General features: G+C 51.5%; 2 protein-coding genes and 1 long non-coding RNA gene across 5 annotated transcripts; 2 read left to right on the top strand and 1 right to left on the bottom strand.

Annotated features, from left to right (window-relative positions):
- The first annotated feature begins 1939 nt into the window (after window positions 1–1939).
- On the top strand, window positions 1940–3909 carry LOC129622498 (uncharacterized). The gene is made up of 2 exons (XR_008700017.1): window positions 1940–2268; window positions 3703–3909. It is a non-coding gene; the product is annotated as an uncharacterized LOC129622498 (long non-coding RNA).
- A 755-nt stretch (window positions 3910–4664) lies between these two features.
- SLC30A3 (solute carrier family 30 member 3) lies at window positions 4665–15476 on the bottom strand. Of its 3 annotated transcripts, none has more exons than XM_055539140.1 (8): window positions 15205–15476; window positions 8982–9163; window positions 8243–8389; window positions 7993–8146; window positions 7107–7305; window positions 6774–6879; window positions 6395–6529; window positions 4665–5489 (listed from the first exon to the last, which is right to left on the bottom strand). In XM_055539140.1, the coding sequence occupies exons 2-8, from the start codon at window positions 9109–9111 to the stop codon at window positions 5341–5343; spliced, it is 1020 nt and encodes a 339-aa protein (XP_055395115.1). In that variant the 5' UTR covers window positions 9112–9163; window positions 15205–15476; the 3' UTR covers window positions 4665–5340. The 3 variants fall into 3 exon arrangements, with proteins under 3 accessions (XP_055395115.1, XP_055395114.1, XP_055395113.1); XM_055539139.1 differs by lacking the exon at window positions 15205–15476 and adding an exon at window positions 12942–13164 and having other exon boundaries at window positions 4665–5521; XM_055539138.1 differs by lacking the exon at window positions 15205–15476 and adding an exon at window positions 12942–13164.
- Window positions 15477–25240: 9764 nt separating this feature from the next.
- DNAJC5G (DnaJ heat shock protein family (Hsp40) member C5 gamma) lies at window positions 25241–27138 on the top strand. Its single transcript, XM_055539137.1, has 4 exons — window positions 25241–25353; window positions 25840–26053; window positions 26250–26394; window positions 27086–27138. The coding sequence occupies exons 1-4, from the start codon at window positions 25241–25243 to the stop codon at window positions 27136–27138; spliced, it is 525 nt and encodes a 174-aa protein (XP_055395112.1).
- The last annotated feature ends 824 nt before the right edge of the window (window positions 27139–27962 follow it).

Below are 27962 nucleotides of genomic sequence, written 5' to 3'. Positions count from 1 at the left end.
GCTTCCTGGGTAGCTCAAACTGTAAAGAATCTGTCTGCAATGCAGGATACCTGGGTTCAGTCCCTGGGTCCAGAAGATCCCCTGGAGAAGGGCACAGCAACCCACTCCAATATTCTTGCCTGGAGAATTCCATGGACAGAGAAGCCTGGTGGGCTACAGTCAATGGGCTCACAAAGAGTCCGACACCACTGAGCGACTAATACACATACATTACCTTTGCTACAAATTAAGAAGGTTACCTATAGCCTAAAATACACAGGATAGTCTCAAGGTTCTGATCTTTAAAGGTTTAACACTTTTTCATTCACACAGAGATAAAAAGTTGCAGAACAGAGAATAATATTTGTCTTGTTGGAGGTTTATAGGAACACTGTGACCAGAGCTACCAAAGCAGCTGCCAAGAACAAAAGATTCCAGCACCAAGAAGTCTGTAACAACCAACCACGTGTCCTCCCCTTTTAGGACAGAAGTCAGAGGGACTTCTCTGGCAGTCTAGTGGTCAACACAAGGGACAGGCGTGGGCCCTATCCCCAAGGAGCTAAGACCCCACACCCCATGTGGCACAGCCATAAACAGTAAACATGGCCTCAATTCTAACTCCAGTGTGATGGTTCTTTGGGACGCCAGTCCACCATCTTCTCAGTCTTCTGACTTTCCAAATAAAGTCACTGTTTCCTGACCCAACAATTCATTTCTCCATTTTGTTGGCCTGTTGCTCAGTGAGCAAGTAGGAGCTTGATAACAGAGGGACTGGGAGTTCTAGTGCATGAGGAGAGGCCAGGAATAGCCCACGGGTGAGGTGTGAGGGGGGCCCAGGGTGGCCACCATGGCCTCTAGGTTGGTGCCAGGTGCAGAAGTTCAGCCCAGACAAGAGGAGATTTGTCCTCTGAGTGAGCACCACCCACACAAGGGGCTGCACAAGCTATAGCCAGAGGGCAGCGGGAGGAGGGCTGGGGCAGAGGGAGGGTGGGGAGTGCAGCTGCAGGCCTGTGACTCAGGCTCTGGCAGCCCTTGGCCCCTCCTCCTCCCCATGCTCCCCACCCAACTCTCTCTCACCTGTCCCGCCAACAGGACCCACTTTGCGGGAGCCTTTGAGATCAGGGCTGCATGTGTAGACCCGGGCTCTGCTCCACGGGCACTTGGGAACTGCCCAGCACCCTTTGGAAGGTGTTGATCAGGTGCTCATGGGGATGGTCTGGGGGTTCAGAGCTGAGACAGGGAGGCCCAGGGAGCTCTCACAGTTGGGGAGGAAAAGTCTTTCAAGTATAAAAGACATTCTCTAGGGAATTCCCTGTTTGGCCTAGTGATTAGGACTTGGCATTTTCACTACTGAGACCAGATTCCATTCTTGGTTGGGGAACTCAGATCCAGCAAGCTGCATGGTGTGGCCCAAAAAAAAGAACAAACCCCCAAAATCCCCTAAAAAACCATAAAAGGAACTCCCTAAGCAGTTCCCCACAGAGGTGGGGGAATCTGCCAGGAAGAGGGGCAGGGGTCTTCCCAGCATGACTTGGGATCCTGCCAGTCCCTCCAGAATCTTCCGGCTGCCTGGGCTGCTACCACAGGCCACAGGGGGACGCTGCTCCCCCTTTTGTTACAGACAGCGTGGCTCAAGGCAGCCAGGATGGGCCCACATCTTAGGGTAGTGCTGGAAGGAGCAGCAGGGTCCCCGGAGGGAGGAGGACACTGCTTTATCACTCTGAGCGTGCTCTTGGCCACAGACAGGCTGCCCCCTGCTCCCTGAGTCCTCAGCCCTTGCCCCTCAGACAGGAAGGCCTGGTCCCGCCTGCGGCCAGCTGGTCCGGCTGCCCCCAGGTGAGCAGCTCTGTGAGGAGGACAGGGCCAGCCCAGCTGCCCTAATCCCACCGCCCCGCCCCCCCACCCACATCCCCCTCGTGTCTCTGAAGCATGAGGCCCTTCAACCCACCGCCTCCCACTCTGGTTTTTCCTTCTAGCTCCTTGGCCTCTCTTGAATTCTCCTACAACGGCACTCTGACCCTCCGGTCCACCTCCTATTCCTCTGGTTCTCCCTTGTTCCTGGTCCCTCTGGGCCTCCAGAGGGGCCCTCTCCCCTCTCCTCCCCTGGTATTATTAACCAGCCTTGTAAAGAGCTGCCAGGGCTGGGCTGACAGATGGCCCCTCCTCTGCTTTGCTCTTCCTCAAGCCTCCCCTTGGTCCCCGCCCCTCCCCAGCCCTTTCTCCTCACCTCTTTCTCCACCATTCATTTTTATCATCAAGGAAGGACACCGAGAGGAATGGGCCTGCTGGGTAAGTGAGTGGAGAGGTGGGTTGGGGAGATAATTGGGAGGACAGGCAGCTCCTGCAGATAAGGATTTCCTGGACTCCCTTGGGAGTGCCCTATGAATGGGCAAACGCTCCTGATTGTCTGTCCTTCCCTGTCCCCGACAGAGCAATGCCTGGAGGAGGTGGGTGGAAAGGCAGGGTGGTGTGGAAACGGGCTGGGGACTTAGTGCAGCCAGCACTGAATTTGACTCAACTCTGACAGTGACTAGCTGCATGGGCAGGGCCAGCCTCAGTTTCTCCATCTATAAAGCACAGATCACACTTTCTGCCTTGCACTGCCTGGTACCAAGGATAAGCTCAATAAATGCGGGCTCCTGTCTCCGCTGTCAGGGTGCCAGGTCACCCTTTGCCCTGAAATCCTCCCCCTGATTCTCAGATTCCACACAAAAGATAATCTTTTCCTCCATGCCCTCTCTATACCAGGCACACTCACACCCACAACGTCACATCACCCCTCTTTCAGTAATTAGGAAAGCTGGAATGCAGCGGGGTTACTAGTGACCAGAGTATGAGCAGAAGGCGGAGGCAGAACCAAGGGGTCTGAGCACAGAGTGCCAGGATGGGCGAACTAGCAGCAGCAGGTTGCTGGGAGGGAGTGGGCAAGAGTTTTGCTGAGAAACTCAACTGGGTGAGAGCTTCCAAGGGCCTGGATGGGAGCGAGTGAGAGCCCAGGCTCTGCACCTGCCCCAGTCACTTGCTGGGTGACCTTGCGTAAGTCCCATTCCCTCTCTGAGCCTCCGTTTTCTCTTCCTGTTTTGCAGGAGTGGATGGGTGGGGGGCTGAGATGGATTGCTTTCTGTGTGAGGTCTGTCCCCTCCCCTGCAAGGGGACACAGCCTGGTACATATAGGGCAGGGCTGCTGTTTAAGGCTGTTCCTAGTGTAAAAATCTAGTCCTCATTTTCTCCGCTCTTCATTTCCTCCCTCTTCCCCACCCCCATCCTGTCACTTGGGGCCTATAGTCAATGAGTCGTAAAATGAGAAAGTATCAGGAACTAGCAAAGCATAGACTGCAGCTGGGGCAGCCTTGGCGCCGAGTGTGATGGACTGCCAGCCCATCCTCCCATGCTCGACTCAGGCTAGCCGGCCAGCAGTGAACAATTCACCCAGCCTGGTCCAAGGCCCGCAGCTGGAGAGCAGAGTGAGGAGGCCTATCTTCAATGGGTCCAAAGGCCACACCTTAAAATGAGTGATGAAATCTCTGTGTACTGACTTGGAAAGATGCACCCAGATGGACAGCTGAATCACAGAAGCAGGTTACATGTTCTCACTGTAAAGTAATCCTTTTATGTTCTTGTAGAAGATGAGAAAATGTGAGCAGACTCCAAACTCCAGACTCCATTCTCCCTGGGAGTAAGATTTTACGGGAATCATTCACTGTATACATTTCCCTCCGACAGGTTTTGATTTTGGACGGTCACATGGATTGTGGGATCTTGGTTCCCCAGCCAGGGATGGAACCGGTGCACCTGCAGTGGACGTGCAGAGTCCTAACCACTGAACCGTCAGGGAAGTCCCTCTTTTGATAGGTTTTTAAAGCAAACGTGTATTGCTTTCCTGATTGTGAAAAATCAAGCTAACTTAATAATAAAGATATTTCCATTGCAGGGGAGAAGCCTTGGAGAAATATGCATGGGCTAATGAAATTGCTTCAGGTCTCAGCTGCAGGTTGGAATTTATATCAACCTAGGATGGGAAGGCTAGTGGACTCTTGCTCTAGATCAAAATCAAAGTACAAAATACAAAAAAAAAAAAAAAAATCAAAGTACAGAGTTTGATTTTTTTTTTAAGAGAAAATGAACAATCCCTTAATGAGACTGATTTTTAAGGTCAAATCTGTCAAAATAACGTGATTCTTAAGGCAAAGGGAGGGTAATGATGAATGAGGTCCTTGGGGTCCCCAGCTTAAACCTGGACTCGAGTTGGTTGCTGGGAGTCAGAGTTGGGGCAGCCAGGACTGGGGGCTGCTCCCCAGCACCTCCCACAGCTTGAGCACACAGCCAGGTCAGCACTGTGGTCCAATCACTCCCCCACATGGCCACAGCTTCCGGCCCACCAGCCACCCCTGTCAGAATGACTCTTTGGGATCTCCTGGCCCCTCACCATCTGGCTTTCTCCTACAACCAAGCCCAGAATGTGTGGGTGTCCCCCTGTGTCAAGGACCCAGATTCCATGCTGCCAAGTAAGGGAAGGTAGTAAAGAGACTGGCAGGTTTTGGCCTACACGGCATTGCAACAGATCTTTGAGGGTGGAGGGGCTGGGAAGGGGGCGGAGGGCTGTGCAAGGTCACTCTGGATGAGGGATTCCCTCAGTTCCCAGATGACAGATTCTATGTCCCCCTCCCAAGGAGTCGGCACAGGGCTGAGAGGTGCAGTTGACACAAGTTTATTGGCGGAGCTTCGGCGGAGTCTCCCTCTCTCTGGGACAGCTGAGGGCACAGCACCAACAGAAGGATGGACAGACAGAATCCCACACAGACACACGGATGGTGCAGACTCATAAAGATCACAGCACAGCCACGCAAGGCACAGAGACACACAGGCCACAGCACCAAGAAACACACACAGACACAGAACCACAGGGCTAGAACACACGGACAAAGTGCGGGCTTTGGGGCTGCTGCATAGACAGAGCAAGGGCCACATGGGGAGGGGGCCCCTGCTGACCTCCCCCAGGCATAGGCACATGGACAGCACGCAGACAGGCAGTTGCCCCCAGCCAGCCAGGCTGCCACGCAGACAAATGAACTGCACAGAAGGACACTGGGGATTCCCCAGACCATGGGGAGCGGGGACCACAGGACTTCTACCCACCCCCACCACCACTGCACTGATTTCCCTGCTCAGCCTGACTCTGGCCCACTCCCTGACACACACACTTTGGTTTTGCCCACTAGGGCTGGGGGGGCAGGTGGCAGGTGGAAGCGGGGGAGAGGGGAAGGGTGCGGGCCCAGCTCTGTCCCTTCTCCGTGAGCAGGGAAGCAGGAGAGTCCAGGGCAGAGCCTGGGCCTGGCAGTGGGGTGTGGCTGGGGCCGGGGCTCAGGCTTGGGGGGGCTCCTGGCAGCGCAGGCACTGGGCCATCTCAGGCTGGTATTGCTCGACCTGCAGGGTACAGCTGGAGAATCCAAACCGGGAGTGGAGCCGGGATGTAGCTTCAGCTAGGACAGCTTCGGGGTCGGCCGTGGAGTCTGCGGGGGAGTGATAAGAAGCAGCAAGCTCCCTGGGGAGTGGGGAGCCAGGCCAGGGTCCAGATAAGGATAGGTGAAGGGGAACCCAGGGGTTTTGCATGGCATGAAAGCCAGGATTGAATGGGAGCTTTATTTTCTCTCTCTGTTGTACGAACAGTGTACAACTGTTCAAAGAAAAGCTTGGGGAGACTCATCCCTAACTGACTAGCCTAACACGCTAAACTGTTCTTATTTTGCTATTCGCTTCTTCTCTTTGGTGTCAGTGTACAGCTGTGTATTTCAGCAGCCACACCACCCGATTTTCCACAACGATCCAGATGTCAAATATTCTGTTCCCATTGTCCCTCTAGAGTTACCATCAAATATCCTACAGAGTATAATATTTTTGGCATCCAAATTGCAAGTCTCTGATTGCTTCTTGCATCTGGAAGAAACTCAAAAATCCTTTGTCAGCTTGTGAGTCACCCTATATATTTTAAATAGTTGAATCATAATGTGGCTATAATTTTATATTCAGCTTTCTCTCTTAGCATTATACCATAAACATTTTTCCTAGTTGCCATACAGTCTTCATAATCATCATTTTTAAAAGTTACGTGGAGTGAGAAGCCACAATTTACCTCTCTGTGCCCCATCACTTAGACCTGTGGGTACCAGTGATCTTTTAAAGGATTACTGGTGCCCTGTACTACTTTAAAGAGGGTGAAACCTCCCCTGGAACACCTTGTCTAGGGCTCCAACATGCATGAGAGAGAGACAGATACAAAAACAGAGCCAGAGGTCGAGAAAGCCAGAGAGATGGGAACAGTCCCAGTAATTCAGACCAGCTTCCTGTGTTTGGAGGGTGGGAGGGGAAAGGAGAAATGTTTCTGGGAAGTAACTGGCTGGGGCTAGCATGGACTCACCAATGGCCAGGTGTGCGGAGGCAACGTAGTGCGTGAACGTCAGGGACCACAGGTGCAGCTCATGGATTGCCCGGACTCCCGGCACCGACAACAAGGTGTCCCGCACGGGTTCAAAGCTCACACTTCGGGGGGTTCCTGCAAGTAGCACCCACCACGTCTTATTGCCAAAGCTGCTCCTGCCCAGAGGTCAGGACCCCACCTCCCCCATCCTGTACCATTCACCCCGATCCCCACAGTTCACCCCATCCCTCAATCCTCCTTCCAGCAATAAGCCTTCTCCCCACACACTCTTCAGAGGAAAGAGGGGTGCCTAGTCCTGGAGTGGGGTCAGGGAGGGCCCGGTGCAGGGGATGTAAGAAAGCAGCATCATCGGGCTCACCTTCCATGAGGACACGGAGAACATCTCGCAGGGTGGGAGCTGTGGATCCAAGGGCACAGATGGAGAAGAGGAAGGTGCTGATGGGGTCAGCTGCTTTGTACTGAGGCTGCACAGAAAGAAAGCCCTAAGAGCTTGGGAACTGGGAACCTTTCAAGGGAAGATCTAGGGGCACCCTGGACAAACAGGACCCAAGAGGGGAAAGGGACCATAACCCTGGGCCAGGGGTCCTATGGAGCTGGGAGGTGGAGTAGGGTGGGGAAGGGGACCCAGGGAAGGCAGGGCTGGGATGTAGAGAGGCGAGGGCAAGACTGGGCAGGCTTGCACACATGGTACCTTGAAGTAGATGAGGATGGAGGCAATCAGCACCCCAAGGCTCTGCAGGAGGTCTCCCAGCACGTGCACAAAGGCTGCCCGGACGCTGGTGTTCCCCAGGGGCAAGGGCTCCCCGGACCCCTCCTCTAGTGGTGCATACTCTGCACCCCTAGACCCGTGGCTGTGGGGGGGCCCAGCCTGGTGCAGCACAAAAGCCATTCTGAGGGGGAAGCAGAGCAGCTCAGCCCAGGTGGCCTGCTCCCAGCATCCTCCACCCACTTCCATGCCCCCTCCTCTCACCTCCCAGGAGCCCTTTCTCTACCTGTTTTCTCCCTATTTTCCCAGTCCTCAGAAGAAAGCAATGCTGTCCAAGAGAGACAAACAGAGCCGCCTGGGGAGGAATACTTGGTACTAGAGATGTAGATTCAGATCTTGGCCCTGCTACTGAAATTGCTACATGTCCTGGGCAGGCAAGGCCCCTTGTCACCTCTCGTTATTTGTTTTGGCCACACTGCGCAGTTTGCAGAATCTCAGCACCCCGAACGGGTATCAAACCCCAGGCTCTCATCCATGAAAGCTGGAATCCTAACCACTCGAGCATCTTTCATTAACTGAATGTCAGGGGTGACACTACCTACCTCGTAGGGGTGGTTGTGTGCTTTAAATGGACAACATTGATGATGGTCCCCAGCAGAGGGGCCAGTACCCAGCAGGCCTTTAACCAAGGTCTGTTGACCCTGAATTTTAGGTCTCCACCCCAGCCCCCTCTCAGACATCCCCAGGGCAGCAAGGCAAGAACTGTGTGCATGTGCTGCGGGTCTGCTGGGTGAATAGTCTGCTCTCCCAGCCTGCAGGAGGACCCCTCACCCCCACTCCGACATGGTGCCTGCTCCATACTGGAACGTACAGCAGATTGGCACAGACCGCAATGCTGGCGGTCAGCAGCATGGCACCCCCCTCGATGTGGTAGTCGCTGTGCAGCAGGCGGATGAAGGCCAGGTACAGGAGGATGCCAGTGACCATCCAGAGGGAGACCACAGAGGCCAGAGCCCCCAGAGTCTCTGCAGGGGGAGACAAGCTGTCAGAGAGCGGCCCAGGACCCTGAGAGGTACCTTCTGGCCAGGTCGAAGGGTTCTCAGGCCATGCAGGCACCTTACCTGAGCGGTGCCAGCCAAAGGTCATGGTGCGGGTGGCTGGACGGGTAGAGAGCCAGAGGGAGAAGAGGCTGCCCATCATGCTGCCCACGTCCGCCAACAGGTGGGCCGCGTCAGTCATAATGGCCAGGCTGTGCGCCAAGTACCCACCTGCAAGGGTGAAGTGACGTATCATCTGGTTCCATTAAGCAAATATCATGCTGTGCGTGTGGAGGCATGGAAAAGAGATCGGGGGGGACATATACCAAAATGTGAATGGTAGTTTTTCTCTGGTGATGGGATCACACATCTTCTTTTCACTCATTCTCGTTTTCTAGTTTTTCTACAATAACAGTTTCTTTTAAAACATTCAGCTGCACCAGGTCTTAGTGGCAGCACGCAGGATCTTCCATCCTTGTTGCGGCGTGTGGGATCTTTAGCTGCAACATGTGGGCTCTGGTTCCCTGACGGGGATTGAACCCAGGCCCCCTGCACTGGGAGCATGGAGTCTTAGCCACTGGACCACCAGGGAAGTCCCAACAATAACGTTTTAATAAGAAATAGGGCTTTTAAAGGACCAGTTTGTACTGATAAGCCAGTCCTGAGTCCCCCTGGTACTGCCTGTCCCTCACCCTCTCCTACTTCCTGAGTCCTGAACACCTGGCTCCCCCGTCCCAGCCAACCCCGTCTTGTCTGCATCTCCACCCAGGAACTTAGGCAGGCATCCTGCGGATGGAGTTGGAGGAGTTGCTCTCTAACTTACCAACCACCTCCCCGGCCATGAAGACGCAGCACACAGCACAGGCGGTGCACAGCTGCCTCTGCGCCTGCATCCTCTCCGGGGTGAGACCCGGCTGAGGCAGGGGGTCCCGGTGGCAGTGGTGGAAGGACATCTCCACAGGTTTGGGCTCCTCGGGGAGGGGCTCAGGAGCCTCTGTGAAGAGACTGAGGCAGGCAACACAGTTCAATATGGGGCCTGGCTCAAGGGCTCGCCTGCTCCTTCCTCACTCCCAGGTCCTGGGTCCCCTAGATTAGCTTCAGCAGATGTCCCATCTCTCTCTCCTTTTCCGAGTCCTGGTCAAAACCAGGAGCCTTGTACACAGAGGGCCACAGGAGAGATGGGGGCTAAACGGATGACTCAGATCGCAGCCTCCCTTTTCCTTTCATATACAGAGCCGCAGAGTCTCACAACACAAAGGGAAAGCACCTTAGAGATGAGCTAGTCTACCGCTTACTAAGGAATTAGACGGACAAGGCTCAGAGAGGGAGGGGACTTATGGAGGCGACACAGCTAGTTAGTGGTCGAGCTGAGATTCGACTCCAACCAAATCGTCATTATGACAGGCATCACAAGGAATACAAATGAACTGGGTATCCTTTCTAATGTCTTGGAGCCTTTGGTGAACAAGACAAATGTCTACCTAAGTACTGTGAGATGTTTTAGAAGGTAGCTATTGCCTTAGAGCTGGAGAAGGCAATGGCACCCCATTCCAGTACTCTTGCCTGGAGAATCCCACGGACAGAGGAACCTGGTGGGCTGCAGTCCATGGGGTCGCTAAGAGTCGGACACAATTGAGCGACTTCACTTTCACTTTTCACTTTCATGCATTGGAGAAGGAAATGGCAACCCACTCCAGTGTTGTTGCCTGGAGAATCCCAGGGACGGGGGAGCCTGGTGGGCTGCCATCTATGGGGTCGCATAGAGTCGGACACGACTGAAGTGACTTAGCAGCAGCCGCAGCATTGCCTTAGAGCAGCGAAAACAAAGTGATATCAGGGCTCAGATAGAGGGATACACTGACTCTAATGAAGACACCAGGGAAGGCCCGAAGGACCCGAAGGCCCAAGGACACCGAAGGAGGCCCCTGAGAAGGGCCTGGGAAGATAGAGAGGCTTTTGATAAAGAGGAGGTGCATGTGCTGGTGAAGGCAGTACGATGGGGAAGCGGTGTGAAAGTGCCGGGTGGGGCTCAGACCTGGCCTCCTTCCTGGACCTACCTCTGGGTGCCTCCATTCCCGGTCCTTCCACTTCCCTCTCTAGACATGCAGCTGAATGTGGCCCTTTAAGAGAGGAGTAGAATGTGGGGACCCAAAAAGTCTGAAGTTCTTGGCATGGAGAATTACTGGCCAGATTCCAGAGCTGGGTTGTCATGGGGAGGAGACAGTGCAGACTGCTGTGGCTGGGGTGGCAGCAGCAAGAGCGCTGGGTTGGGAGTCTGTCATGCATTAGTGGGACCAGTGGGACCATAAGCATCCAGCAGAGGCCGCCTTAACTGCACAGGACTGTAAGCCTCCCTGGACCAGTGAATGGGTCTGGGGGGCCTCACCTCTAGCATCACCTGGGGATGCGAGAGGCTGAGCTCAGACTGACTGAATTTTCAGTCCACTCTGGCCTAATTCTCGACCCTGATACCACCCAACCTAAAGTCTGAGGGGTGGGAGTGGAGGGGGGGAGTGGAGAATAGAACCTTCCAAAGCATGAAGGACCTAAGTAGAAAAGTACAGTCCTGGGAATCCTATGGAGGTGTGACAAGAAAAACCTTGAGAGAAGATGAAGGCTCCAGATGATAGAAAGGCAATCCCAGTAGTAAAGTGGGGAGAGGTGCCTGGGGGTCTTCTGGTTGAGGAAAACTCTGCCAATGGGTGAATTTAGGTGGGAGGGAGGAGAGGGCACATTTGGTGCTTCTAGGGAAAACTGGCAGGTAGATTAACTTCTTGGAATCCCCTGCTAAGACTTAGAATCTAGATGGTATGATACAGGTGTGTTTCCAGAGGAGACAGGAGATGAGGGTGGCTTTGAAATCTGTCCTCATTCTTCAACAAGATATACCGGGCAGTGTAGCAGTGTACATGTACTGAAGCTCAGGCTGGTGGGAGACTTGTGTCACAAATGACTTACTATGCAAGGAGAAGCTGGGGCCGGAAGGGTTATGAACAAAGGACTTCATCACAGGGGAAGGAGTGACCAACTCTAATGGGAATAAGGAGAAGCTCACAGAGGTAAACAAAGGGGCTCCAGACATATGGAACGACAAAGACAAGATATGCAGCTTGGAGCGTAAGTGTGAGGAACCAAGGGAAGGACTGAGGAGGAAAGTGATGGGCTCAAAGGAACATAAAGGGAGATGCGCTGATTGATTTGATCGTTCCTGAGCCATGAGATGAATGACCTTGCTGATGCACTAGTCTGGGAGGAAGAGAGGAGAGGAGGAAGAGAGGAGAGGAGATGGAGTGGTCCAGAGCAGACCAGGCCAGAGGCTCCCTGCGCAGAATTTTAGAGGAGGGGCAGGCAGGTAGGGAAGAACCTCTTTCAGAAAATACTGCAGGATTTGGTGACTAATGGTCATATGAGAATGAGGCGAAACTGGGAGTCAGAGATCCGGGTCTGAAGAACAAACAGAGGGTAAGTGGCTTTGGGGCAGTGGGCAAGATGCCCTTCCTGGCCTGGGGAAGACACAGTGCAGCCAGGCATCAAGGTAGTCAGCCATCAACAGGCTGCTCCCTTTTGTTTGGCATTACTGGGCACTAAAGAAGCCTCATTGTTGGTGTGTGGGTGTAGTGGGGCTACCTGCTGTTTAGAGAGAAGGAAAGACAATTCTCTCTCCCTGGCCCTCTGAAACCCCGGACAAACAACAAATAATATTGAGTGCGGTAGAGGGAACAGGTAGAGAGGGGAGACTGTCTTGAAGCAGAGTCAAAAGGGATGTGAAGACATGCTAGGGCCACGGCTGGAGCCCCCACAACTGTGGTCCTCCGTGGGAGGGATTCAGAGGGGGGTCTTCCCTCCCTTCTGCTCATCCACTCGCCCACCCATCCAGGTTTAAGGCCTCCACCCAGAGAAGGAGCGAGAAATACACAGAGGCACCGCATCAGAGACAAAGGGACAGGGGTTGGGAGGGAAAAGGAGAGATGAGGAAAAAGCAAAAGCCGGAGACTCTGTCAAATTCCCGAGATAAACGGACGGTGGGGCAACAGACAAAAAGGCCGGCGGAGGTGACCAGGGAGGGCCCGGCGCGGCCGCTCGGAGGGACAAGGCGGACGAAGCCGGCGGGACGCGGAGGCGGTTCTCCGGCCGCCCCCGGCCCGCTGTCCCGACTGCTCGGCGCGCCTCATTTCACACCTCGCCGCCCCCGGCCCCGTCTGTGCGGAGCCGGGAATACCCCCGCCGCCCAGACCGCACCTGCTCCTTCCTTACCGCCCCCTCGCTTCCCCGCGGCCGCCCGCCCCTCCAGGAGCCGACAAGACCCGCTGCGGAGCCCGGGCCCATCTTCGGCCCGGGTGTCCACAGCTGGAGGCTGCTCCCCGAAGCCGGGCGCTCGGAGGGTAGGGCCGGGGGCCTGCAGATGGGACTCTGAGGGGCTCCCACGGCAGGGCCCCCGGAGCAATGGGTACATCGGGGTTCCTGGAGCGGACTCCGGCCCGACGGAGGGGCAGTCGCTCGCGGGGAAGGTCGAGGGGCTTGGGGGGACGGGCCAGGGATCAGTTTCTCGGGACCGGGAGGAGGGTGGCCGAGAGGAGCCAGAGCGGGGTGTCCGCCTGCAGGGGCCGGGGCTGGCTGTGCGAGCTGGGGGCGTCTGCGCGGCCAGAGAGGCAGAGCCTGGCCGCCACGAAGCCAAGGGGGTCGCGGTGCGCTGGGAAGGCCAGCCAGCCGAGACAACGAAATAGACGGAAAGCAGAAGGGTAGCGCCCCTCCTCGGCCGAGGGCCGACCCAGATCCGTCCTACCTCTTCAAACGCAGGCCGCCACCAGCGCCGCCGCGGTCTCGGGGGCCCACCAGACGAGTGGTCTCCGAGCCCCCCGTAGTGGGAGACGGCTCCATTTCTCCGCGGCCCCCGACCGTCTAGGCCCCACCGAGGGAGGGAGAGGCGTGGCGGGCCCCGCGCCAAGTCCGAACGGCGGGCCGACCCCCAGACTCCCCGCAGGGCCGCGGGGCCACCAGAGTGAAGGCAACTGCGGCGGCTGTGGCGCTGGGAGTCCGAACTGCGGCTCCCGCGGCTGCCGGAGCCCCGCCCCGCGTGGGGCGAGCTCCCCAAGCCCCGCCTCTAGGCTCCCCAGCCTCTCCCCCCCCACGCCTAAGCCCCGCCTCCGGGGCCCTGTCCCCATAGACATGGCTCTATTCCCGGCGCCAGAGCCAGGTGAGGAGGTGGGAGCTTTCTGAGCACCGACCCTGTTCTAGAGAATGCTAATCTCCATAGCCCCGCCCCTAGGCTGACTAGTCCCGCCCAAGGCCCCGCCCACCAGCCCTAAGCGGAGCTCCTCAAGCTTGGGGGGCTTCCCTGATGGCTCAGATACTAAAGAATCTGCCTGTAATGCGGGAGACCTGGGTTCGACCCCTTGGTTGGGAAGATTCCCCTGGAGGAGGGTACAGTTACTCCAGTATTCTTGCCTGGAGAATCCCATGGACACAGCAGTCAGGGAGGCTACAGTCCATGGAGTCAGACACGACTGAGCGACTTTCACTTTCAAGTTTGGGGACCTCCCAACCAATCTTCTCCCAAGGAACACCGACTTGTGCAGGTCCACCCCAGGGTATCTCAACCCCTCTCCACCACCTGTCACCTCGTGGCCCCAGCTCCCCACACACGGAGGCAGAAACAGGTGTGGAGGAGAGAACCAGAAAAAGGACGTGGGGTGAGCAGTATGACAAATCAGGGAGAACTCCAGGGACTCTGGCCAGAAACCCCTCTGTGAAGCATGTGAGGTCGGAATTCACGAGCAAAGTCGGCTGCCAAACACTGTACCGCTCATGATTATTTTTATACAGAGACATGGGGTGACAAAAAGTTTCCAACTCTCCTTCAATCAATTATTATCCCTATTTTTTCAGATGAGTAAACTGAGTCCCAGAGGAAGAGGTGTCCAAAGTCATGCGCCAATGAATAAAGGACCGGGACTGGAACCCCATCCTCCCTCCCTCTCGGGTCAAGGTGCTGCACTGGCGACTGGACAGAGACTGGCCGCAGTTCTGTCTCTCAGAGGCTGGGGTAGCCGGAGGGAAGAGCGCGCCCCTCTCAGTGGTCACAAGCCCCAAGTTCATGGAGGCAGCGCTCAGCTTGCCAGCAGGTGTATTCCTTACTTTCAAAGCTATAGCACCTTCCCAGGCATTACCTCATTTTGCCTCATTTAAACTAAAGCACAGGGTAAGGAGTGGCTTACAGCGAAGTCGGTGGCTGAGCTGGGAGTTAAAACTTCAAATGCACACTGTTCCCTGCCCCTCACATCTGCCGCCAGTGTGGAATGAAAAGGGGATGGTGATGGATTGTGCACTCCAAGCTGTGACATTCTCTGAAGAGGAGGGTTCGTCGGAGTGGGGTAAAGAGTGAGCATGGATGCGGAAGGTGGAGGGTGGGAGTGGTTAGTTAGCCCAGGCAAGAAACCCATCAGACGCACCCTTCGGAATACACCGGACTTGTGAACACCCGTCAGAATGAATTTAGGGTTCTGGTGATAGACATCTAATCCCAACATTGTTTTTCCAGACAATGAGACTGCGTGTGCGCTTCCTAAAACAACAAAAAAAACTGGAGTACATGCCAGACTGAGTGGTTGGAAGTGATGGGGTTAACCCGGGAGAGCTTCGCGGAGGAGGTGAGGCTTGAACGGATTAGGCAAACTGGGCGGCGGGCTGGCTGTTCTGGCGGGGGAGAGTGCAGCTCGTGCCAAGGTGTGCGGGCGGCGAGCGCTGAGGGATTGTACCACTCTGGGGAGTGGTGAGGAACGGAAGCACTAAAGGGTCTGCGCGTGCCCTGGGCGCCGCGCCTCCACCCACGCCCTGCGCGGGGCCCGCGCCAGCCTCTCCTCCACGCGCTCGCCTCTCCCCAGCTCTCCGCGCGAGACCCAGCCCACAGTCCACGCGCGGCAAGGGAGCGAGGGTGGGCTGGCTTTCTTCCCTCAATCTCTCCGAGAAGCATGGGGTCTCAGCCTCCTCTGTGGGTTATGGGGAGGCAAACTGAATCCGCGAGAGGGGAAGCCACCTGCCAAGGTCACCTTGTTCGTCTGTGTCATAATCAGGGTGCAGCTCATGTCCTAGCTCAGGTCCCCGGGCAAGTCTCGCCTGGCACCGTCGGGGTTTTTGTTGTTGTTGTTGTTGTTTGTTTGTTTTTGAAGCTCCGCACCGGGCCTGGGACTTCGTCAACTCTGAGAGCCTTGGAGCGGAGACGCTGGGGGCCACCGCTCCCTCCAGGGCTCGGATGCGGTAGCCTCGCCCGGAGCGGCCGGCTCCAGCGAGCTGGAAAAGGGGCTGACACCGCGGGAGCCTGTGCGGGACAGGGGCCGCTAGGCACGCCTCAGCCAGTGACGACAACAGGGGAATGTGATAACAATAATGGCTTCCTCCGGGATTTCCTTTCCTGGGCAGCCCCTGCATGGCTCAGGGACAGCAGCCCCGGGTGCCCGGGAGGGGGCGCAGACGCTGGCATGTGCTTACCGGCCACCCGGCAGGGAGCGAGAAGGCTGGAAGGGAAAGGGGCGTCGGAGCAGATGGATCACTGGGCTGCCCTTCCTCTCAGCTCCCTGGCCTTAGAACATGCTGCCTGGGAAAGCTGAGCGCAACGGTTTGGGAGAATACCAACAGTTTCTTTTGCTTGGAAATTTATGCAAGATAAGCTTGGCTTTGAAAAAGACAGCTTGCACCTGTTTCTCAAGAAACCATCAAGTGGCCCTGTGAAAATCTTTGCAAAGTGTCCTCTTGAATGCCAGGTCTGAGGAAGACATTCTGCACCTGGACAGGAGATGGGAAGACTGTGCAGGAGTTAGGACAGCTTAGGGCTGGTGCCCTGTATGGAACACTTCATTCAACCTTCACTGAACAGTAATTTCCTGCCATGCACCTTGCTCTCCCACCTGGGGATTCCTGGTGAAAAAGATGGGCATGTTTTCTCCCCTCCTAGCTTTGACTTGATTTCTCTTCTGCAGTTTTGGGTTACTGATGTACCCACTCTTGATGCTCTTACTTCTTCCTCAGATACTAATTTTCCCTAAGGTGTGTCCTTAGACTATTCTTAGTCCCAAAGGAGATGAGGCAGGGAGCCCTGGAGGTTCTCAAAAGAACAGGTCAGTGCCAGCTTCCAGAGCACACGGTGACAGAGCAGCTCAAAAGGGGGCTTCAGGGGGCCAGACCAGTTCACATTGGGAGAAAAGGGGAGCAAGGCCCAGTGCTGAGGTCAGCATGTAGGCTGAGCCAGAGATCTTGGGCAAGATTTGGAGTCCAAGCCTGTGGGCAAGGGTTAATGTGTGAAAGGGCCATGTCAGGCTGAAGGGTACATACAGAAGTTTTACCCCCAGAAAGCCTTTCCTGATCCCACCATCCCCTGTCCCAGGTGGGTTACCTGCTCTTCCCTGGTGATCTCAAGGTCCCACAGTGCTTAGGTGCTGGGAGCACTCACTACACGATAACAAAATCATTTGTTTGTCTGTCTCTTCACTAGAGCAGGAGCTCCCTGAAGACAGGTGTTGTCTTTCTCACCACTGTATCCCCAGCTTGATACACAATCCTCCGTAAAGCCATCCCAGAAAGGAAGAGCTGATTGTCAGAGTGGAAGCAGAATGGAGGAAGCAGGATTTAGTTGGAGACATAGAGGAAGAAGGAAGGCTGCAGCTTAAACGTCACCTCCTCAAAGAAGCCTTCCCTGATTCCCCCAAACCAGGCTAGTGTGGGTTATACATTCTCATTGCACACTTCTTTTTCTTCCTTAGCACTTATCATACCATAATTAAATTGTTATTCAGGGATTATTTATTTCTTCACTTGGCTTCCAGGATGCCATAATCTAGTTTTCCTCTTATTTCATTGACTGCTTATTTTCAGTCTTCTTTGCTGGTTCCTCCTCATCTTCCCAACCTTTTAATGCTGGAATAGTCCAGGACTTGGTCACCCTCTTCTCTTATCTTTCTACACTCAGTCCCATGGAGATATAATCCAGTCTACAGGTTCTAAAGACTACCTGGAAACAGCAAGAAATGATTGTTGAAGCTGGGGGATGGGTACATGGAGGATCATTGGACTATTCTGTTTTTATATGTGTTTGAAACTTTCTATTAAGAAAAAACTTAAAAAAATAGGTGGCATCTTACATGATGATTCCCAGATCTCTCTCTCTCACTTTAACTCTGATTTCATATACCCAGGTCAATTTGACTTCTCCTCTTTAATGTTTAAAAGCATCTCAAGATTCATCTAAAACCAAGCTCCTGATCATCAACCCATCCCAAACATTCCCTTCTAGCAGTCCTCCCGGGGAAGAACATGGGAACTCCATCCTTCCACTTGCACAGACCAGAAACCTTAGAATCATCCTTGACTTCTCTATTTATACTCCACATCCAATCTGTCAGCAAATCCTGTTCCCATCCTTGTCCAAACCACCATTGTCTGCCTTCTTGATTATTGCAGTAGCCTTGTAGTTGTCTTCCTTTTTCTGCTTTTGTTGCCCTGTCATCTAGCCTCAATCTAGCCTAGGCAACTAGACCTATTTCCTCACTCTCCATCTCACTCAGTATCAGCCAAAGGGCTTCCACTGGCCCACAAAGCCCTATGCAGTCCAACTCCTCTGATCTCATTTCATCCTACTCCCATCTCAATCCCCAGCCACCCTGGCCTTTGTGCACATGGGTCCTACAGCACACCAGGTACACTCTGCCAGATGTCTTCACAACTCACCTGAGGACCTGCTTCAGGTCCTAACTTAAATATCACTTTTACAGGCCTTCTCTGTTTTTCTTTTTAAAAATTGTATTCTTCCCTCAAAAATTTTCCATCTCCATCCCCTGCTTTATGTTTCTCTATAGTGATGATTACCACCCAACATACTGAATATTTTACTTGTTTACTGTCTATCTCCTCTCACCAGAATTTAAGCTACATGATGTCAGAAATTTTTGTCTGTTTTGTATGCTGCTATATCCCCAGTACCTAGAAGAGTATCTGGCACCTGATAGCACCCAATAGACATTTGTTGAAGATATTAATGAATGTCTGTCTTCCATAATAAGCCATAATCTATGAGAACTGATTATCATTGTATCTAAGGTACTAGGCATAGAGCAATGCTAAATAGGTATTTGTTGAGTAAGTGAACTGACTAATTAAAAGGACAGTTCATGAGGGGAACTGGTGTGAGGGCAACGGTATAGAGGATAGAAAGAACAGGGAGGGAAAAAAGACTGATGGTTACAGAAGGTTTAGGGCAATAGTACGCAATGCATTTGGATGGGCAACTTGGTAGCAAGTCGTAGCATTCATTGCCATAATTTATAGACTTCTGTATTTATTTATTTGGCTGCACTAGGTCTTAGTTGCAGTACAAAGAATCTTTGATCTTCATTGGGGCATGCGGGATCTTTTAGTTGTGGCAGGTAGGATCTAGTTCCCTGACCAGGCCCCTGCATTGGGAGCTCAGGGTCCTAGTCACTGGACCACCAGGGAAGTTCCCATTGTCATATTTAAAGGGTTGTTTTGCACCCTGTAGGCTATGAGCAAAGGAGTAGTAATGATGGAGGCACTGCTTTACAAAGATCTGGTAGGAGTATACACCATGAGACTGGCAGTAGCAAGAGCAGTTAGGAGGCTAGAACAGCAGTTAGTGTGACTTGGAAACCCTCTAACTGAGGTACTTCAGCGTTGTGGAAGCTGAGAAGAAAAAAATTAGAGCAATTTTGAAAAAAGAAATGATTAAGAACTGGGATCCCCGGATGGCTCAATGATAAAGAATCCACCTGCCAATGCAGGAGACATGGGTTTGATCCATAGTTTGGGAAGATTCAACATGCTGTGGAGCAACTAAGCCTGTGGGCCACAGCTACTGAGCCTGTGCTCTAGAGCCTGGAAGCCACAACTACTAAGCCCCTATACCACAGCTACTGAAGCTCAAAGGCCCCAGAGCCGGGGCTCTACAACAAGAGCGGCCTCCACAACGAGAAGCCCTCACGCTGCAACTAGAGAGTAGCCTGCTTACTGTAACTAGAGAAAGGCCCACACAGCAATGAAGACCTAGCACAGCCAAAAATAAATAAATAAAAAATTTAAAACAAAGAAACAAACAAAAGAAACGAGTAAGAATTTTTGGCCCGAATTTGGGGGAAATAATGGTCCACAGCCCACTGATGTTTGGGTTTTGAGCAGCATTGTTGGAAAGAGTCGTAACATTACTGCAAATGGAGAAAGCAAGAGGAACAACCAGTCTGGGGACAAGGTCATGAGCTCAGATTGCAGAGTGTGGTTTTGAGGCAATGGAAGACTGGTGTGTGGATGGCTCTAAGGTGAGCTAAAACGGAGCAGTACCAGCTGAAGCCACACCCACAGACTGCATCTCTGAAGTAGAGAGGAAAGTGCAGAAGCAGGAGCTTAAGGACTGACCCATACAGAATACCCACAATCAGGAGATGAAGGAAAGGAGAGGAGCCAGCAAAGAGGACAGGAAACTTATTGGAGATGGAGGAGGAGACTCAGAACAACGCAGAGCCCCAGAGTTGAAAAGACATGAAATTGGTAGAGTTGAACAGAAAGAAGTGATTTAAGGCCCAAAGTCACCTCCCAAAACATAGCCTGATATTTTTCACTTCATTCAGTCACACTGCCTGAAACTCTGCCAGTTATTCCTTTTGTGTTAATAAGAATTAAGGGGATGAGGTTCTAATAGTTGCTCTCACTGTAAGCTGAATTACAGGGTTTTAATCAAATTGCTTCCCACCTAACCCTTAGGGATGAGATCATTTTAGGGAGGTGATCGTTTTTATTAGAAACATTTAAAGGAGAGAAAATGAGAGGGGTAATTTTGGAGTTTTGACTGCTTGGGGAACACTGTGGCACTGTGGGGGATATTTTGGATAGCCAGAGGGCAATGGGTAGAGGAATGAGAAAATAGAGTTCTGAGAGGCTGAGAAAGGATGTAGAAAGGGAATGAAGGATCCCAATGGCAATTTCCAAATCTTCTTAGAGGGAGGATCTTGATTTACCCCTTATTCCCAGAGACAGAATGAAAAGCAACTTCTCTCTTTACAAAATTGGGAGGAGACAGGAGAGAACGTACTGCAGTGAGGATGATAACAATGATGACATGGCACTTACCACGTGCCAAGCATTGTTCAAATTAAATGTTTGATCTTCCTAACAACCCAAAGAGGCAGACTATTATCTCCATTTTACAGGTAAGGCAGGTGTGCCCTATTAGTGTGAAAGTGAAAGTGTTAGTCTCTCAGTCATCCAACTCTTTGTGACCCCATGGACTGTAGCCCACAAGGCTCCTTTGTCCATGTGCCCTGTTAGCCAGCCCTTATGTCTGCAGAGCCTGAGGCTGCAGGGCAGAGAGGACAGGGGTATAAAACAGCTTCTCCGGTTGGAAGCCCTCCACCTCCCACCATGAGATGTTGGGAGGATGGGCGATGGCCCTGGGGAGGACCAGCCAAGAAACTGGGCCAAAGGTGTTTTCAGCCACATGTAGTACATGTGCCTTCAACTGGGGGAGAAAGCAGGACATCACCTGCTTTAACAATCATCATGAAAGCAAGTGAATATCAACTACAACTTTGGTCCGTTTCTACACCTAGATTTTAAAGGGGGGAGGGAGCTGGTGTGTATAAGGAGCCAACATGGTATATGAACTGAACTTGGAGTCAGAAGACAGGTCTAGAACTCACAGATTGACCTTGTACAGGTTAATCCTCTCTGCGCCACACTTTTATTAAAAAATCTAGGCATTGGTTAAGAGTTAAGTCTCTGAGGTCCCTTCCAGCTCAAAATCTGTACAATTCTAGAACCTGGGAATTGGGTATGACAAATTACAATCTCTCTCTCCCACCACATATGTTCGAGAGCGTGATATTTTGGGTATAAATATGCCAATGTGTGCTGTCTGAATGTGTATATTCCAGCTATATGACTAAAACTTCAGTTGTTTGTGGGTAAATAAGGGATGCTTCTTGGTTTTCTCCAGGAAAGACCACATGGCTCTATGAGGTAGTAAACTTCTAAGATCATTGACTCAAGATATGGTGGGAGGGCAAATGATTTCAGAAAAAATTTGAGTCCATCATCCTTTAGCAGTTATTTAAATTGTTTCCATTACTTTTTACAACCAAATTTAACTTAGTCTTGATCTCAACCCTGTGAAACAGTCCAGGACTTCACAGAAGTGGGAAGAGACTCAGAGATTAAGTGACTTGTCCAAGATCACACAGCCTTTTAGAGCCAGAGCCAAAACGAAGACCTAGGGCTTCAGACTCCTGGCTTGAGTGTTCTTCCTAGTTCTGTGCTGGGTATTAGAAGAGACCCCGTGCATAGAAAAGAGAGTCGGAAGGGCTCTGTTTCTAGGGGAGGGCCCCAGGCCAGAGAGTGCCAGGCCAGTCTGACTGCTCTGTTCCCATCTCTGCAGCCTGCTGGCTGCCGTATCATCTCCTTGAGAGCAGAGGGCTTAAAGATAATGGCTATTTCAAGAGCCACAAACTATGATTAGAATTAATTAGAATGTCAGAGGGCAGTGATAAGAAGTAATAACATTCTGGAGCCTCTGACAAGATGTGAAAGATGTTTACTAACCCTTCTCCGAACATAATTTGTCCTCTTTCTCAGGCTCACTTCTATAAAGCAGGGATGTGATCACACCACCTCCCAGGGCTATGAGGATCAAATGAGACAATAAGGTAAAAGTGCTTTGAAAAGGTACACAAGTGTGTTTGTTCATTCAATTTAACCAACATTTACTGAGCATCTACAATATTCCAGAAACTATGTTAAGAACTGGAGGAAAACTAAGACAAATGAGAAACAAGGAGCCCAGAATTGCCATTACTCTCTCCTAACGCTTCAGTCTCTTTACCCCTCGTGTATCTGTCTTCTTGTCTCAGGCTGTATGAGGAAAGGCTGACTCTGAGTCCTGTCCAATTCTCCAGCTAACCGTTTCTGTCCCAGGGATTTCTTGCTATGGCCCAAATTCTGGACCTCCACTGGACCAGCAGAGGGCTCCCTCTGCTATTGCTCATTCAGCAAATCATTAATTCACTTATTATGAGCAGGCATGGTTCCAGGTGTTGGGGACACAATGGTGAACAAATGGACAAGGTCCTGCCCTCGTGGAGTTCACTGTCTACTGGTGAAGGCAGACCTTAAATCAACGTACAAATATATATTCACAAATGATGGTGAGGGTGTTTTGAGATGGGGAGAGAGAAGTGGAACTCTATTTAGAAGGACTCTCAGCCTTCTAAACTCAGCCATGCATGTAGCCTGGGGAAGAGTCCTCCACGCAGAGGAGGGGGAAGGAACACAGTGTCTTCAAAGAACTGACAGAAAAGTGGTGCGGCGGAGACCTGGGCAAGCAAGACAGTGGTACTCATGGAGCTGGAGGGAGAGGCAGGGGCCAGACCACACTGGGCCTGTAGACTGACAAGAGTTCGAGTAAGTACAGTGAACTTCCAGTGCCTTCTGCTCTCTTCCCAGTGCTGGTGAAGAAACGACTTGGGCTGTTTCACTAGTTCTGTCATCCCATGATGGTGACAAAAAGCTGGAGGTTAGTTAGAGAACAAACCATCAAAAAATTGCTAACTTTATCAATGTCCTGTGCCAGCCTGGATGGGAGGGGGACTTGGGAGAGAATGGATACATGTACATGTATGGCTGAGTCCCTCTGCTGTTCTCCTGAAACTACCACAACATTGCTAGTCAGCTATACCCCAATACAAAATGTTTTTAGTGTTAAAAAATTTTAAATTAAAAAAAATTACAACAGTAATAAAATAGAACAATATATTGAAACAATATACTATAGTAAAAAAAAAATTGTCAATTTTAGCTCCTTTACTTTGGGTGACTAACCTCTAAACTCATCTAACCCAGAACCTATGAACTGGTGCGTGATACCAAAGGTTTTCATCCCCACCCCTACACTGATCACAGATCTACAGAAATAAATTAATCCAGTGTTCCTTGTGTATGTTGAATATGGACTCTTTAGTTTGCTCAGATGACTCACATCTTTGGCGTGCAACTGAATCCATGTGCAACCAGCACAATGACCACTGGATTAATATCTGTAGAAGAGGAGGTAAATGTGCATAAGTAACAGTAATAAAGGGAAGAGATAATAAAAGCCAAAAGACAGGTGACGGAGATAGTATTGAAACAATAAAGTTCTTTCAGTTACACATTACAGGTACCACTGGTGTTCCTTAGTTATGAAAACCAACATCATGAAGTAGTAGGCTTCATGCAAGCCTGGCGGAGATTACAGGAAGTGAGGCCAAGCACCCATAGGTGCCCTCATGCCCTGCAAGTGGCATGTAAATTAGTTGAGGTAAATTGGTACTTTTGGTAACTGTCTAGAAAGAAAGTTAGTGATACAGATCAAAAGCCTCAAAACAAATTCGCTTTGACCCAATAATTCCACTTCCAGAAATCTACACTAAAGAAAAAAAAAGATTTTCTTAAAGATTAAAGATAATTTTCATAAGGTCATTATACTATTAATATGATTAGAAACAATTATCCAATCTGGATTATGTAATTATATTATGGTACATCCTCCTTATATAATAGTATTTAAAGGGTTTCTGAAGAACAGGCAGGACTTTGGGAAATGTTCAAGACATCATTTTAAAGGAAGATGTAAGGTAAATTACAATACGATAGGATAAATGCTTTTATAGAGGAAGGTGGGAACAATTGAGGGAATGAAGGAAAGTTTCTTAGGAATACTGACATTTGATGTAGGTCTTAAAGCATGTGTAGGAGTTTTCCGTGGACAGGAAAAAAAAAAAAGACCAAGTGGCGACCTCTAAATTCTGTGAAAGAAGACTAGGAAGGTAATACACATCTTGAGAAAGGTTCGAAGCAACCATACAACGCATACAGCCACGGTCTGCAAGCCCTGTTATCTTTTCTTAAGTGAGTCGATGAGTCAGGTCCCCGATCAGGATGAATGATTCCCCCTCCCACGGGAGAAGGGACGCCCCTGGAGGCTGCACCCGCGGGTGGGGCAGAAACTGACACCCCACAGCCTTTGGCCACGGGCACCAGGCAGATCCCTACGCTCAGGCTTCCTGCGAGCAAAATAAGTCCCACCCCAGCCCCAACCAAGACCTACCGGCAGCGCCAAAAAGTGACCCGTAGTGTTGACGCAGTGCGCAGGCTCGGTCGGCCACTGGACCGCTGCCGTATTAAGTTTCACACCTTCATGGAGATCGCGTGAGGCCTCCCGGCTGAATAGAGCGACTATGAGGTAGATGCCAGGCCGGATGAGGGGTCCACACAGAGCCAGAGAGGACCTGAGGAACCAGAGCATTCCCTTCTGAGCTGTCGCCTTGGTTCTCCCAGACCACGGCCTCCCAGGCTGTCTCCCACTCCCTGGGGTGCGGCTCCCTGCTCCCTCTCTGGTCAGCCCCAACAGCTCCCGGTTTTCACTTCTTCTGTCATCCTTGAGTCATCTCCCTGTTCTCCCTGAGAAACAGGGGTGAGATGGTTTGAGAGGGCAGGCTAGGAGGGAGAAAGTGTCTGGCCTAGGTGCAAGCCCTGCCTTCCGGCCTGGTTTCTAGACGCTTGGCTTCTCTTAGGCAGCTCATAGTTTGGTCTGACTTGTTCTTCCCTTGGAGATTGTGGACCGCCAGGATTCCCCACCCAGCCTGTTCCGAGACTGGGATCCTGCTGGGCTTTCAGACCCAACAAGGACTTGGACAGGCTCAGGACTCCTTCTGTACAATCCCTGTAGCTCTGGACAAAATGGATCTTTTTGCAGGGTTTAGACCTCCTCTTTGCCTCTGTAGAATGTGGGGTGTCTGAGCTCTGTGTATCTGATGGGCACTGGGGAAGCTGAGGAGAAGACGTTTCTTCTGTAAAATTTGAATTCAAATGTCTTGTCACCTGTGCTCTCCTGCTAGTCACAGGTGCCACTCGCCATTGTCTGATATTTGTCCCATGGTTGCCCCTTTCCTGCCTCGCCCCTGAAGGTGATGAGTTTCCTGTCACTGGAAGTTCACTTCTCTGTGGCCCCCACCCCTGGAAGTTCTCACAAACGCTTCCCTTCCTCCCACCCAGATCATGGCTCATGTGGACGAGGCCGCCCGCCAGTTGTCCAAGTCTGGGTCAACCCTCTATGCAGTGCTGGAGCTTAAGAAGGGTGCCTCACCTGAAGACGTCAAGAAGGCCTACAGGTTCAGACATCAGCCCCTTATTAAATCTCGCAATTCTTCCCTTTAAACCCTTCTCCTCCTACCTTGCTTTCTGACCCTTTTTTTTTTTTTTTTAATATTTATTTGGCTGCATCAGGTCTCTGTTGTGGTGTGTAGGATCTTTCATTGTGGCATGCACGCTCTAGAAGGCACTGGCTTAGTTGCCTAAGTGGGATCTTAGTTCCCTGACCAGGGATCAAACCCACATCCTCTGCATTGGAAAGCAGATTCTTAACCACTGGATCACCAGGAAAGTCCCCTGACCCAATTTTTAAATACCCAGACCTCCACTTTGGGGCCAGATGGGGCCATCATCCTCTTCCGTGTGAAGGAATGCTTGCTTGCCTCCATCCTCTCATGCATTCTTTCTTCACCCTCTAGAGACTTATCCCTGTCATTCATCGTAACCCTCCCACCCCCACCACTCCCATCCTCTGCCCACCCTTCTTTTGGGTATTGCCTGGCTAGGAGACTGGCCTTGAAGTATCATCCAGACAAGAATCCAGGGGACGCTCAAGCAGCAGAAATCTTCAAGGAGATCAACACAGCCCATGCCGTACTGAGTGACCCTAAGAAGCGGAAAATTTATGACCGGCATGGCTCATTGGGGATATATATATATGATCACTTTGGCGAAGAAGGCGTCACATACTATTTTACAATGAATAGTTGTTGGTTCAAGGTACACAATTCTTTCTGGTCCCTTAAAAATAAGGAAGGAGGGGCAACCCTCCACTCTTAGGATGGCTGATTCTCCTCTCCTAGAACAAATGCTTCTATTGTCTCATACTGGGTGCTGGAAGAATTGAGGCTGGGTGGAGCTTGAATGGAAATACACAGTAACTGCTGGATTGAAGCCATTCTTTCCCACCTTGTAGACACTTGTCCTCCTGTGTGCTCTACTCACCTGTTGCTGTTGTTGCTGCTGCTGCTGCTTTTGCTGTGGAGCACTTAAGCCACCACCTGAGGAAACAACTAACAAAAAAAATGCATCAAATGTCCAGCATCAGCCTCCCAGGTCAGGTGAGAACCACAGGTAGGGACTGGGGTGAGAGCCGAATTAGGGTTGTGAGTGAAACCCTGAACTCTCAACTGTGAACCCCCAACTCTCAAGTCAGTATTGTGGCCAAGTGAACAAAGAGAAGAGGGTACGCTTGGCTTCTGAGGGGCTTATGCCCAAAACTGACAGTTTAAATGTAATGTTTGCTTTCCATGACTGTTAAGCTTAATGGATGGAGTGAGCATTAAGGTAAGGAATGGGGTGGGAGACTGTGCCTAGAAAAGGCAGTAGTTGAAGACAAGTTAGAGAATGCAGTTCTTTGCATTTACTCAAGAAAGGTAGTGTCTGAGATTATCCACTGAGGTGTGGGTTGACTGAAATTCACACCAGTGCCATCTAGTGACAGGAATACATAACTGCAAGGTAACCCTTTTCTCACCAGTGGACTAAAAAATGGGCTTCCCAGGTGGCTCAGTGGTAAAGAATCTGCCTGCTAAGGCAGGAGACTCAGGTTGATCCCTGGGTCAGGAAGATCCCCTGGAGAAGGAAATGACAACCCACTACAGTATTCTTGCCTGGGAAATCTCAAGAGCAGAGGAACCTGGTGGGCTACAGTCCATGGGGTCGCAAAAGAGTCAGACATAACTTAGCAACTATACAACAGACTAAAATTGTTACCAGATGTCTACATATGTGTTTTTCAATCCATCATAGGACGCAGAGAACATTTTAGAAGAGGGGAAGATGGTTCTAGTGATGATAATTAGTAAAAGATGAAGAAGAGTGAGGTATGAAAACTGAAATGCAGCAATAACTAAAGGGTAAGGAAAAAATACACACTAAAAACAATTCAGCTGAGTCTTTAGTGGAAAGTTATGTCTTTATAGTGTGGACTACAGGTATTGTATCCTTCCCTGTAGGGGGTTTGCTTTAAATTCTGCATGATCATTCATTCTAGTTAATAAGATGCCATCTTCTTCTGCCCTTAGATGCTGAGCCAGTGAGGGTGCCTTCTGCTGCCCAGGCCACTGGACTCGGGGAAGAGAGGAGCAAGTAGCCCTGTCTTGACATTGACCCTGATTTGCCCCTTCTGTGTGTAAGACTCCCGTCTTCACAAGCACTGATGGCCTCCATCCCAGTGAGGACCCCATCTCTGTCCTTGATGCTGTCACTGGCCCTGGCCGTACAGGGTCACCCAGCTGTTCTTCTTTTTAGCTCTAGTCCCAGTTTTAACCTGTTAGAGAGCAGCCCTCCCACCCAACCCTTGTGAGGTCTTAGGCAGGGGTGACAGTCTTCCTGAACATTGTTTTTCCTGTGCCTTCCTTGGAACTTGAGCCAGTGTCAGCCGTAGTGTCAGCCACTTATGAGACATCCATCTGGATCCTGAACACCAAGCAGGATGGATCCTGTCCTGGAGCTGCTGTGTCAGGTGACCCGCCTTTGTTGCAACTCTGTGTGCCAAGAACTCTTCGTTCAGCCTCATTCCCAAGCGAGTTCATCTTTCTGGGAGCTGGTCTCATCTTCTTCTGGTGCCCACGCCCTTGGCATTGCCAGCGTCATCCCGTACCACCATGAGACAGCTCAGGAAGAG

Source organism: Bubalus kerabau, chromosome 11, assembly GCF_029407905.1.
Source record: "Bubalus kerabau isolate K-KA32 ecotype Philippines breed swamp buffalo chromosome 11, PCC_UOA_SB_1v2, whole genome shotgun sequence".
Taxonomy (NCBI): Eukaryota; Metazoa; Chordata; class Mammalia; order Artiodactyla; family Bovidae; genus Bubalus; species Bubalus kerabau.
This window is presented reverse-complemented; position numbering and strand designations above follow the sequence as displayed.